Raw genomic sequence first — 13,926 nt, 5'->3', positions numbered from 1 at the left:
CATATATAAATATATAATTAGTTTCAAGTGGATTCGCTTAATCATGCCAACCTAGTTTTTTTGTATAAAACATATAAGTTATACAAGTTGAAGAAATGTGCACACAAAAAGAATTTGTATTACCCTGAAAATCTGATCTCCATTTTATCTACATAGGAATATAGATAAGCATGCCAGATGTAATATCTCTAATTAGCTAAATTCAGAATCCACATAATGTGGTCACCCTCTTTTATGGTCACCCCATCTACAGCAGGAAAGAGGCTTGGGGTATCATTCCAGACGGGGATCACACAGATGCGAGTAATAATTATGAACAGAACAAGAAAGATGTAAGCAATTTTTAAATATTTAATACTTTCATTTAAAAATCATGTGCATGTTATGTGATAAATGTGACAAAACTTGTATTAATGTTATTTTAAACAGTTCTGAAAGATCATCAGTTGTAAAGCAGAACCATCGAAAACCTTATCAATTAAAAAAAGTCAAGCCCATCTGTGGGTAATTTCATTCTCCGTTAGTTATCCTACTGCTGCAGGATGTACTAATGAAAATGTTTGCTGAAAGTTTATTGAAAGTTTATTGAATGTTTATTGAATGTTTCTGATGTAAAATTTGTTGGAAGTGATCAAAGGACTCATCATCTCCTCATTTTTTCAAATTAGTTTCATTTTGCTTTCAAAATTGAAAATGTCTGATGACAGTGTGCATTTTTCAAATCAATCTATTCCCTCATTGACAAATATACACATGCCAAATTACTCATAATATGTAGCTCTTACAAAAAATGTTGTCACATGATTGACTAGTTTTAAACTGCTACCCTTTCAAATACATTTTATAATCTATAAGAGACTGAAGCCATGACAGCTAAAATACAATTTATAATTCATGGTGACTGGGTGTGATGCTTAACTTGAGCTGAGCCATGCTATCTATGCTTGACTTGAGCTTTTGTCGTTTTGATAATTATTGATGGTAATTATTGATGGTAATTATTGATGGTAATAATGAGACAGTGATTGTCAAAGAGACAAAACCTGGACATCTATATAACATATAGTAGTAAGAACTGCATTACTTACATCTTTGTATGGATTAAAATTACGTACTTTATCTCTTTATCAGCATGTTGTCATTGTGCTGACTTTTGAAATCAACAAATATTCTTAAGATTTTTAAACCCCACTTGTGAGGGGTAAATTTGACATTTTTAACACTAATAATTATCCATTGCCTGCATTAAAAGGGGCACTTTTGAACTCAAACTTGTCGATGCCAATGGCTTTGGACTGCTGCTGCTGATTCTCATTGAGGTCATTTACTGACTGTACATAAGTACCAATGTCATGATACAAAAAGGTTTTGTTTCATACAGTATTTTGTTTGCCTGATAAGTCTCTCTATGCCTATAATATATAACATCTTGCATAAAATAATACTTGCTTAAAAATCATTACACTGCCCTTACAAAATACCCATGTACAAACATTACTGACTGGTTTGATCCGACTTCTTCATCCTGCACCTGACTGGTTCATGCATCTTCCTATACAAAATATAAGAAATATCATGACCAGTACCAACATTCTAGAACCAACCAATAAATGTTCCTTCCATCTTACTGATTTTGTCTTCCTACACATCATGTAAGAAATGCAGTCACTGCATTGAACATTCCAGTATAAAACCACTAAATGCAGTGGTTGGCTCCATCATTCTTAAGACAAACATAATTGTTCTTCACAGTTTTCAATCTGACTGAGATTTACAACAGGATCACTGATATAATCTGAATCCCTTTGTCAATGAAATAATGATCAATTATGAGTATTTATTGTTTGCACCAACAATCGCAAAAGTTACATTTGACACCAGTCAGCTTTGGAAAGCTAATCTTTATCACAGACTGGTACCTTAGAAGCTTCTTAATTGAAGCTAATCTTATCACAGACTGATACCTCTGAAACCTCTTAATTTATCAAAATACATTTGGATTAGACTGGTCCCTTTTTGAAAACTTTTAATTTATCAAAATATATTTGGATTACATATGTTGGACAAAATACAGTCTCCATGTGTTCTGAATTTGCTTTTGTCTAACATGTATCCAAATAGACATGGTTCTGCTGCTTACATTTCTCACGTGTTGATAAATCTCTGACATGGCTCTGTCTGTAAGATCTCTACTAAATGAGGGTCTTGTAAAAAAAAAGTTGTTCTTTGTGACATTGTAATGTTGTTGTTGTTGTGGGGTTCAACGCCATTTTTCAGCACATGATAGGCTATACATGGCAGCCAGTATTAATGGTGGAGGAAGAACCTGGAAAAACCCTGGAAAGAACCACTGACCCACGAGAAGCTACTGGCAAGCTTTCTCACATACCCACATTGGCTGAATCCAAGACTCGAACCGGCGCAGACAGAGGTGAGATGGCTGTGATCTGTAATGGAGAGTGCTTTAGACCACTATGCCACTCAAGGCCCCAACATTGTAATGAGGCCTTACTAAAAATTCTGTAAAAAAAATTATGCATGACAAGAGATGATGCAATATGCATATGTTATGAGATGATGGGATGACAATTTCATTGTTAGATTGAGACCCACCATCAACAACTATTTACAAAGTGATTTTTTTCATGATATCCTTTTGAGCTTACCATAGTTTGAACGATTACAGAAATTATGTCTAGACAAGTGTTTAGATGGCAAATATCGAAGTTTCAATTCAAAGCACCTTCTACTGGTGACAGTGATATAAATCATTTTATCAGCCCCTTGCATGGCAAAGATCTCGTGTGAAAATTATGTTGAAGGAGACTATCATTGCATCATCCAACAGCTAATCAGCATATAAAATGTTCCTTCTTTGTGTGAACTCAAGCCAACAACTGGGACACTCTGATCCCCTAGTACATTATCTGATAGCCATAATCAAAGCTTGAAGTGCTCATTCTATGTGTGATTTCAAGCCAACAGCTGATACACTCCAGTACTCCAGTACAATATGTGACAACTGATTAGATTATACAGTGTTTGTTCTATGTGTGATTTCAAGCCAACAGCTGATACACTCCAGTACTCCAGTACATTATTTGATGACTGATTAGAGTATACAGTGTTTGTTCTATGTGTGATTTCAAGCCAACAGTTGGGATTCTCAAATCCCCAGGTACATAGTATACAGTATTTGTTCTATGTGTGATTTCAAGCCAACAGCTGATACACTCAGATCACTCTGTGCATTATGTGAAAGCCAATTAGAGTACACAGTGTTTGTTCTATCTGTGATTTCAAGCCAACAGCTGGGATCCTCAGATCTCACAGTACATTATGTAACAACAAATTTGAGTATATAGTGTTCTTTGTCATTTCAAGCCAACGGTTGGGATTCTCAAATCCTCAGGTACAGAGTATACAGTGTTTGTTCTATGTGTGATTTTAAGCCAACAGCTGGGATCTTCAGACTCCACAGCACATTATGTGATAGCAATTAGAGTATACAGTTTTCTGCATGATTTCAAGCCAACAGCTGGGACCCTCAAGTCCCTCACTATAGTATGCAATAGAAAATCGGAGTCTTCACAACTATTTACAGCTGGTGTACATTATAGGCTAGTAATTAATGCATATACTCCAACTTTATCTCAGGACTCGTGTTGGTCAGTTACAAAGGACTCTGCCATATCTGTTGATAGGAATTATTAGTTCCATGACAAATCTTCTCATGGGTGTTATATGGGCCCACTGAGTTGATGACAGTTTTAATATTTCAGGTGTCTCTATTGGGTAAGATGAAGTATGTGGTCATTGGAGGCTTCCCTTTAACATTGATCACACCTCGGTATTCATACTTGAAATTACTTCTGATCAAAATCTTGGCTGTTTCCTCAGGCACCTGTTTTGTGGAAAAAAGAAATTATAATTTTTCAACAGTCATGAGAAAAGATTTTAAAATATGAAATTTGTGCACAGAACTCAAATGGCCAAACATACCTCTTTTAACATAGTTTTACCTGTCGGTGATGCAAGAAGTATAGGTCACAGTTACTTACTTTTAGTGGAAAGGTGTTGCACTCATAAAGATGCACCAGCACATAATGTTGTACAATCCTGTGGCTTTTAGTGCACAAGACCTTAACACAAAACTTGCATGTAGAGAGGGTGTGATGGATGGACAAAAGGAAGGACAGATATATGAATATTCCTAGCACATTTGTGAGCAGGGCATACACTTACATATACTTACTGACACTTACAGTGCCTTAAATTGCCATACAAAAGAATGCAGTTTGATTCTCTAGTCTCATTTTCTTTATTTGAAATTGTCTTCAGGTTTTAATTAATGTTAACACATTAACCCCTGGAGCTTTTTGCCATTTTCGCCTGAAAATTGAGTAGGAAACACATTTTGAAAGCTATTTCTGAATAGACTTGAAAACACCAAACCCCCAGTCATCTTTCAATAACATACTGCCTAGTTGTGTTAGAAACATCATTTTTCATCGGCTATTTGACTTGCACATGAGCAGAAGGGTAAAAGTTGGAGTTTTGGGGGGGGGGTTGCCAAACAGAGCCATTATTTTTGTATGGAGACCACTCTTTATTCCAAATGCAAATCTTATCCTACTTTTTGCAAAGGCTCATCTGTCTGTTTGCAGTTCATACCAGTTTGTCTTAGATCTGAGACCAAAAAGTCTAAAATCTGGACACAAAATTGGATTCCGACCATGGGCAAATTTTGGGTAGAAAAAATTTGGGTCCAAAAAATGAGGTTTTTTTATCTGTATTTTGTAGTGCAACTAGATATTCCAGATTATTTGGTATCATTGTAGAGCTACATCTGTCTACCTTTCTATAATACCACCCACTTTAGTGTATCATGCATGACCATGACGCTACAGAGCTCGGCAGTAGGCTACTACCTCCTGCACCGTTAAGTTGTCACTAGGGGTTAATGTGTTAGCTTAATTGTAGCTTTAACTTTATTATGAAATTTTTTAAGATGACTTGGGATATTCATTCTTGATCTCAGGGGCCAGGGTGTATCCTTAACTTTACTGAAATCTTAATATGGTACTTCATGGCATACTATTTTAAAAAATACATAAACATTTAATAAAATGTCACCTTTGTGCCTTAATGTTGTTTCTCTTGAAAATCTCATGGAACAACTTAAATTTCACCAAATGACAGAAATTTCCACCAGGCTTTCAATTACCTGAATTTTATCAACAATTCCTGATGTTTCCATTCTGCTTGAAACATTGACAGTGTCACCCCAGATGTCGTATTGTGGCTTTCTTGCTCCTATGACACCTGCCATCACTGGCCCATGGTTTATGCCTGAATGAGACAATACAGGTTTAATTATGCTAACCAATGGATTTGAAAAACCAAAAAACAATGAAGTATAAACAACAAATTAAATGCATGCTACTTTAATACCATGCACATGATCTTACAAAAGTTAAATTAAAATATTTTTGAGGAAATTGAATATTTCTATTGTCTGCTAATGTATGCATATCACTTGTTTAATGGGGTATACAAATTTCATAAAGCTAGCACTAAGGCATAATTTTATTTATTAGACTACAAAGCTACAAATAATCTCTTCCTTACCCCAAGTGCATGATATCTGCAAAGTTTGGTAACTGTAGATGGTGGAGAACTTGAGTTATTGTGCAGAAACCATTTTTGTTTTTTTCTGTCAGCATTGGGGTCACCTTGACCTTTGATCTTTCGACCCTAAATTTCAATCTGATTTTTCCTTATTCCAAATGCAAAATCATGCACAAAAGTTGGTAACTAGATGTGGACAATATCAGTTATTGTGTGGAATAAAAATTTTACATATGGACAGATGTTATAATACACTCTGCCTTATGACGGGAGTAAAAAAAAAACACCTACCTACACACCCACCTAATTACCTACTTACACACCCACCCAACTACCAACTTACTGTGACTATAAAAGAATAAAAAAGAAACTTATTTCTATTATATCAAAGTCAATGTAAAAAGTTGAAGTATAAAGATTATATTAATCAGATTATTTTTAATATGCTTGTTCCTGTAATCTGCTTGAAAAGCTACTATCATTGTTTACCCATAGCTTAGAGTAACATTGGAGTGACAGTCCACAGTACATAGTTCATTGCATCAATAATTGATTAATGACAGGTGAGGCCCTGCATTAAAAGCATGCAGTCACTAAACTACTTTCTAGACTGGTTCACACTTAACAATACAGTAGTCCCCCTCTTGAACGGACCCCCTGACCAGCAGCCACCTGCTCTTTATAGCCAGAATTCGTTGGCACCAACGAGTTTGTGTTCAAAAGTACCCCTCGCGAAAGGCCACCCGGCCAACGTGACCAGTGGCCAGCATATTAGTGCAATAATATAAAATTTACCCCTCACAAGCAGCTGCATTTTATTTGAATATGTATCCAGAACCAGTATTTTATTCATAACGTGTGTTAAGTAATTCGATTTCTGTTTCCCGATGTCAGGTTTTCATTACTGAAAGAAGTTTTGAGTAAAGTACATGTACCACTAAGGTTAATATTATATCATTTACGCCTCACGAGAAGCCAAATTTATTCCATAAAATCCGAGAAATACTCAAATTTTAATCCATACAAAAGGGTAAGTACAGTAGTCCCCCTCTTATAAGGCCACCCCTACTGCAGCAGGGAAGTGACCTTATAATGCAGGTGGCCTTTCTAGAGAGGGATGACAAATGTGAATAGTAAATACTTACAAAGAAAGTTACAAGTACATTTAATTCTAAAACATTTAATATTTTCACTAAAATATCACATGTATGTTGTGAAATAAATGAAAAATAAACTGTTTCATCATTTTCAAAAGAATGTTATGAATAACCATTGATATAGTTTTAAAACTGTCTTAATAATTATGTTACAGATCACATCATCTGTCACTCTGTTGGTAACAGTCTAAAAAAGTTTTTGGTACGACTCCGCTGGGGTTCAAACCCATGACCTTTTACATCTGAAGTAGATGCTATAACCACTTAAGCCAACAACGTGGTTGTAGGATAACATATCACAATATACAATGTATAGTCATTGATATGGAAAGCACACTATTGAATAAACATTTATTTCAACTTCCAACAAAGGGCCTTCTGATCAGTTGTTGTTGTTGTAGCCAGTATTAATGGTGGAGGAAGAACCTGGGAAGAACCACCAACCCACAAGAAGCTACTGGCAAGCTTTCTCACATACCCACATTGGCCGACTCCTAGACTCGAACCCATGCAGACAGAGGTGAGATGGCAGTGATCCATTATGAAGAGCACTTCAGACCACTTGGCCCTTCATGGGCCCCTCTTCTGAATAGAATTAGATGTATATATGTCTAGCATGGATACTTTACTCTGTTAGTGGAATAAAAATGTAGGTCATGGTGACACATCCAATTATCAAGTTTGTTGACTGAGCATAAATAGTACCCAAGAAATGAACTTTCAGCACAAAATCTCAACAAAGTTGCTAAACAATAAATTTCAGTCAGAGATATTTTTTAACAAAAAGGATTTAGAACTTGTCAAGAATCATCCACTCACCAAGTTTCATCAGTCTAAGTAGGATAGTGTGTATATATCATACCAAAACCTCCATGCTGTCATAAGCTAAATGTAAAACCTTAACCAGAGCCAGTAAAAGATTAAATATGTGTCAACATAAGCCTCTTTTGTTGTACGATTGTACAAGTAACAGAGATGAAAATCACCATCAGACTACAACATAAAAAAAATCCTGAGGATTGAACATCAAACACAAAATTTAATCCAAGTCAGTGAAGCATGAAATATAGTCGATATTGACCTACGTCTGAAATAAGTAGTGTGCCGCAAGTTTCAAGATGCTATAAAGGACTGTATGCACAGAGCATGCCAAAATCTATATAGAGATAAACTAAATACAACAACTTAACATGAGTCAGTGAAATAAAGGTTACAGTGATATTTTTCTCATATGATGAAACCAAAAAATGATACGTATAAGGAGTCCAACAAAAATGTCAAATTGAACCAAAGTCAGTGAAATATGAAAATTTACCACAGCAACCTACTTTTAAGTTGTGGGCATAGCACTTTTCAAGATACAGTCTCACCATGTTTCAGTCCATAAATGTGCTAATGACCTAAATGCAAAAACAAACTAGTAAAATACTTAATGTAAGTCACAATGACCTCTTGTCATGAGGGTGTGATGCTAATATGGATGCATACAAGTTTGATGATTCTGCCATAAACAGTGCTTGAGGTGAATATCTGCACCCAAGCTGGAATTACCACTTACCGACTCTGATCTTGAAATCATTGTATGAATTTTTGCTGATTTCTTCCAGAACCAGCATCATTCTGAAGGCAAACTCTGTCATGGTCACAACATTTTCTTCTGCCTCCTCTGGGTTCTAAAAACAAAGAGAACAGTCAGACAGCCAAAACCAACAATAAGGAGAGCATTTCATACCAAATCAAAGTGTTTCCTAAAGACAGTAATTCCAATACAAGTAAATTCCATGAACAAATAACCCCCTCTTTCTGTTGGAAATAGAACTAATGGTGTATTTCTGTTGCTGAAGGGGCTAAATAATGATGGTGATATAGTGAACAAGGTAAGGCACATTTGTATGTGTGTGTGTGCATGATTTAGTTTCTTAGTCATATTGCAATGATGTCCGCCATGTGGTAGTTATAGAGATGTCTAGCATTGGGGCATCATGCTGCAGACATGTGGCATCATGTCCCATTCAGTCACATTATCCTGACACCAGGTTGAACAGTCCTAAAACTAACCAAGTAAGGCACCTGCTAGTACCATTTTTATGAGTCTTTGGTATGACTCAGATGGGGTTCAAACTGGCAATCTCCTGCAACTGAGGCGGATGCTCCAACCCTCAGGCAACTGGAGTGGTCTGCATGGTTGTAAAAGAAGACATTAAATAATGATGAAGAACACTGACAAGTCAACACATGCAAGGTTTCATCAGCCAAAACTGCATTACAAAATATGCTTCAAATGAAACCATGATTAAGAGAAACTAAGTATGTGGATTGAATATTCAGGGGCCGTAACAGAAAATGATGATGCATACAGCTGAAAATTTCTGATGAAGATACATAAAGAAAAGAGCTCCATACAGAATATTTCTTTAATCTCAAAATAACTAGGTGAATTATTGAAGGGAAACAAAATTGGGTGTGTCCAATGGTCAGAGGCCAGAACTCCATTAAATTATCAGATTCAGAACATTGCAAAATCAAATGTAACCAAGGTGTCATCAGCATTAAGTTACATATCAAATCTGGTTGAAATTCAATAATAATTTTGGAATGTTATTAATCCTGCAACCAAGGGCCATAACTCTGCTGAAAGATGATGTTGCAACTGAAAATCTACCATGCAACTCTGAGTCAAAAAGACATGGTTGACATCTTTTCATTATCAAGCTGTTTATTTATTCTGTTGAAATACAGTAATAATTGTGAGTGTTATTGTGCAGAAATTCAAACAGTTTTAAAATCAAGGTTTCATTAGTAAAACATGTTCTCCAAATTTGGTTGAAAAATCCAAAAATATTCAGAGTTTTGTGCAGAAATAACTCTGCTACATGAAAGCTGCCTACAAATTTGATTAATTACTTTGGTTTGATGTTTTACAGCAAAGCAACACAAGTAGGTTATTTAGTGCTGAGACAATGGGAATAAAGTGCCTTGCCCAAGGACACATCATAAGTGCACCTGGACTGATTCAGTGGTAGAATTGGAACCATAACCCTTTGGCTCCTGAGTCCTGTACACAAACCACTGGCCCACTGTGGCTACTTCTTTCATTGGTTGACATGAAGGAGAGTGTACCAGGCATATTCAGCATTCCTGAGCCTATGGGGTGTAAATTTGGTTTAGAAACAATTATTAAGGTTGTTTCTGTGTGGCTGATAAAGAAGGTGGGTCAGAAAATCAGGGGCTATTACTCTGCTTAATGATGACACAGAATGCTAATAATCAAACTTTGCCTTATTGGTAACAAGCTGCATAATAAATTTGGTTGAAATGCGAGAAAATTACAGGAATTACCATTCAGAAACCAAAGTAGGTGGGTTTTACTAATCATGACTATATCTCGGCTAAACAATGACCTAATTAGTAATTAGCAATTAAAACTTGGCCAAGGTCAGTATCAAGCTGCACAGCATATTTCGTTGTAATGCAATAAAAATTAATGGAATTATTGTGCAGAAACTTTAGAAGAATGCTCTGATAATCAGGACTACAGCTCCACTAAAAGATGATGAAGAATGCTAACCACTGAACTCAAATGTCTCATCAATTTCAAGTGGCATACTGTGATTTCAGTCCTTTTCATGGCTTTTGTGGTCACTATAAACCATTTTATGACCCAATGAACAGTGACCCTTCTCTTTGACTCCATCTCCAATCCATGCTTGTAAATACCTTCAAAATATTACATTTCATAAAAGAACAAAAACTAGTATCCACAAAAATAAATTCATATTACCACATTTGGTTGAAATAATCAGTGGAGTTATATGGTGGAAATAAAAGTGGGAGCATCTAGCAATCAGGGGCTATAACTCTGCTAAATAATAATAGAAAACACTGTCAAATGAACTCAACAAAGGTCACATCAGAATAAAGTTGCAAAACAAATTTGGCAAGATGCAAAAATAATTAAGAGAGTGTAATTAACTGTGTGGAAGCAAAAGTTTGATGATGGACAGACAAACTGAAGGATATAAACAGAATGGCCCAGTTTATTACTTCCTCTTTTTCTATAAAAGCAGGGTTTCAATGATCAACAATGTATAGTATAAATTTCAAGAAAATAATGAATATTGTATATATTTACAAATCTCTAGTGGAATGTATCTTATTTTTATAAGTGCGCTAATTGTATCCCATGTGCATCAACCACCTCATGACCATTGTATCAGATATAACTTTAACACAAAACTTTAACAATAAAGATGTCAGCTTCACCACTGGCAGAACAAGAGTATTCCAAACCTTACATGATAAGTCTGTCTTGTTACTTTTTCCCTACAACTGACCTTTACCTTTGATCTAGATATATCACTATTGCATGATAATGTGTGGACCTGGATAATGTTTCATCAAAATACCTGTAGGTGTTATACATTAACAACCTGGATCAGGAAGCAGGCTATTGACTTATTTATGAGGGCAGGGGAAATGATGGTGAATATAAGAAAAGGTATGTAACAGGCTATAGTTACATTAAAATATCTTCATTGGTTTAGAAGTCATAGCCTTCAATAAATGACACAGGTCAATGATTTTCATTTTTCGTGGATGTGACCTCAACACTGAGGCAGTGAATGTGACATGCATTGTATAGAAATTATTGATCTTTCATTAAAGTATCTCCAGTACTTCAAAAGTTATACACCAGACATGGATACAAACCATTGTTATATTTTTCCTTGCCATCACCCCTTCACATGGTGACATGGAGGGGGAAGGCATCACGGTACTATGTGAAACTTCTCCATAACCATCCTGATTGATCAACCAAGTATGTGAGGAAGAATCCAGCAAAAACCATGGTAAGAACCACCTACCCATGGGAAGCTACTGGCAACTTTCTCACATACCCACATTGGCTAAGCCTGAGTCTCAAATTTACATAGACAGAGGTGAGTTGGCATTGATCAGTAAAGGTGAGCACTTTAGACCACTCAGCCACCAGAGGCCCCCATTGTGCTATGACAGGCCATTCACTGAAGAGTCTATTTGTCTTCCAAGTTTACGGTATATGGTGCCATGACAGGCCATTCACTGAAGAGTCTATTTGTTCTTCCAAGTTTATGGTATATGGTGCCATGACAGGCCATTCACTGAAGAGTCTATTTGTCCTTCCAAGTTTATGGTATATGGTGCCATGACAGGCCATTCAACGAAGAGTCTATTTGTCTTCCAAGTTTATGGTATATGATGCCATGACAGGCCATTCACTGAAGAGTCTATTTGTCTTCCAAGTTTATGGTATATGATGCCATGACAGGCCATTCACTGAAGAGTCTATTTGTCTTCCAAGTTTATGGTATATGGTGCCATGACAGGCCATTCACTGAAGAGTCTATTTGTCTTCCAAGTTTATGGTATATGATGCCATGACAGGCCATTCACTGAAGAGTCTATTTGTCTTCCAAGTTTATGGTATATGGTGCCATGACAGGCCATTCACTGAAGAGTCTATTTGTCTTCCAAGTTTATGGTATATGGTGCCATGACAGGCCATTCACTTAAGAGTCTATTTGTTCTTCCAAGTTTATGGTATATGGTGCCATGACAGGCCATTCACTGAAGAGTCTATTTGTCTTCCAAGTTTATGGTATATGATGCCATGACAGGCCATTCACTGGAGAGTCTATTTGTTTTCCAAGTTTATGGTATATGGTGCCATGACAGGCCATTCACTGAAGAGTCTATTTGTTTTCCAAGTTTATGGTATATGGTGCCATGACAGGCCATTCACTGAAGAGTCTATTTGTCTTCCAAGTTTATGGTATATGGTGCCATGACAGGCCATTCACTGAAGAGTCTATTTGTTCTTCCAAGTTTATGGTATATGGTGCCATGACAGGCCATTCACTGAAGAGTCTATTTGTCTTCCAAGTTTATGGTATATGATGCCATGACAGGCCATTCACTGAAGAGTCTATTTGTCTTCCAAGTTTATGGTATATGGTGCCATGACAGGCCATTCACTGAAGAGTCTATTTGTTCTTCCAAGATTATGGTATATGGTGCCATGACAGGCCATTCACTGAAGAGTCTATTTGTTCTTCCAAGTTTATGGTATATGGTGCCATGACAGGCCATTCACTGGAGAGTCTATTTGTCTTCCAAGTTTATGGTATATGGTGCCATGACAGGCCATTCACTGAAGAGTCTATTTGTCTTCCAAGTTTATGGTATATGGTGCCATGACAGGCCATTCACTGAAGAGTCTATTTGTTCTTCCAAGTTTATGGTATATGGTGCCATGACAAGCCATTCACTAAAGAGTCTATTTGTCTTCCAAGTTTATGGTATATGGTGCCATGCCAGACTGTTCACTGAAGAGGCTACTTGTCTTCCAAGTTTATGGTATATGATGCCATGACAGGCCATTCACTGAAGAGTCTATTTGTCTTCCAAGTTTATGGTATATGGTGCCATGACAGGCCATTCACTTAAGAGTCTATTTGTTCTTCCAAGTTTATGGTATATGGTGCCACGACAGGCCATTCACTGAAGAGTCTATTTGTTCTTCCAAGTTTATGGTATATGGTGCCATGACAGGCCATTCACTGGAGAGTCTATTTGTCTTCCAAGTTTATGGTATATGGTGCCATGACAGGCCATTCACTGAAGAGTCTATTTGTCTTCCAAGTTTATGGTATATGGTGCCATGACAGGCCATTCACTGAAGAGTCTATTTGTTCTTCCAAGTTTATGGTATATGGTGCCATGACAAGCCATTCACTAAAGAGTCTATTTGTCTTCCAAGTTTATGGTATATGGTGCCATGCCAGACTGTTCACTGAAGAGGCTACTTGTCTTCTAATTTTATGATATATAGTGCAAGAAACATTATTTATAACAGTGCATCTTCACTGTCTGAAGCTCAAACCAAGAATATTTTGGTTGGTCTTCCTGACTAAGCAGCACAAGTAGATTATTTAGTGCCAAGGCAATTGGATGTAAAGTGCCTTGCCCAAGGACACACCATGCCAGCTGACTCAAGTTAGTCCTTTCAGTTGTGAGTCCAGCCCACTAACAACTGAACCATTGCAGCTCCCAGACCCAAGAATATATGACTGCTAAGTTAAACTCACTTTTGATCTCT

The 13,926-nt window shown here is 36.6% G+C and overlaps 1 protein-coding gene across 16 annotated transcripts in view; it reads right to left on the bottom strand.

Annotated features, from left to right (window-relative positions):
* Positions 1–337: 337 nt before the first annotated feature.
* Positions 338–13,926, bottom strand: part of LOC149780504 (adenylate cyclase type 2-like) — a 263,000-nt gene continuing 249,411 nt past the window's right edge. For all 16 annotated transcript variants that reach the window (XM_089937491.1, XM_089937486.1, XM_089937489.1 and 13 more), the window contains 3 exons: positions 8,347–8,461; positions 5,228–5,352; positions 338–3,904 (listed from right to left, as the gene is read on the bottom strand). In XM_089937491.1, coding sequence (XP_089793617.1) covers positions 3,779–3,904; positions 5,228–5,352; positions 8,347–8,461 — 366 coding nt within the window. In that variant the 3' untranslated portion in view covers positions 338–3,778. The remainder of the gene's footprint in view (positions 3,905–5,227; positions 5,353–8,346; positions 8,462–13,926) is intronic.

The sequence above is a fragment of the Sinohyriopsis cumingii genome, chromosome 16 (assembly GCF_028554795.1).
Source record: "Sinohyriopsis cumingii isolate HCF-2022 chromosome 16, ASM2855479v2, whole genome shotgun sequence".
NCBI lineage: Eukaryota > Metazoa > Mollusca > Bivalvia > Unionida > Unionidae > Sinohyriopsis > Sinohyriopsis cumingii.
The sequence above is the reverse complement of the archived record's forward strand: the minus strand, read 5'-3'. Positions and strand labels throughout refer to the sequence as shown.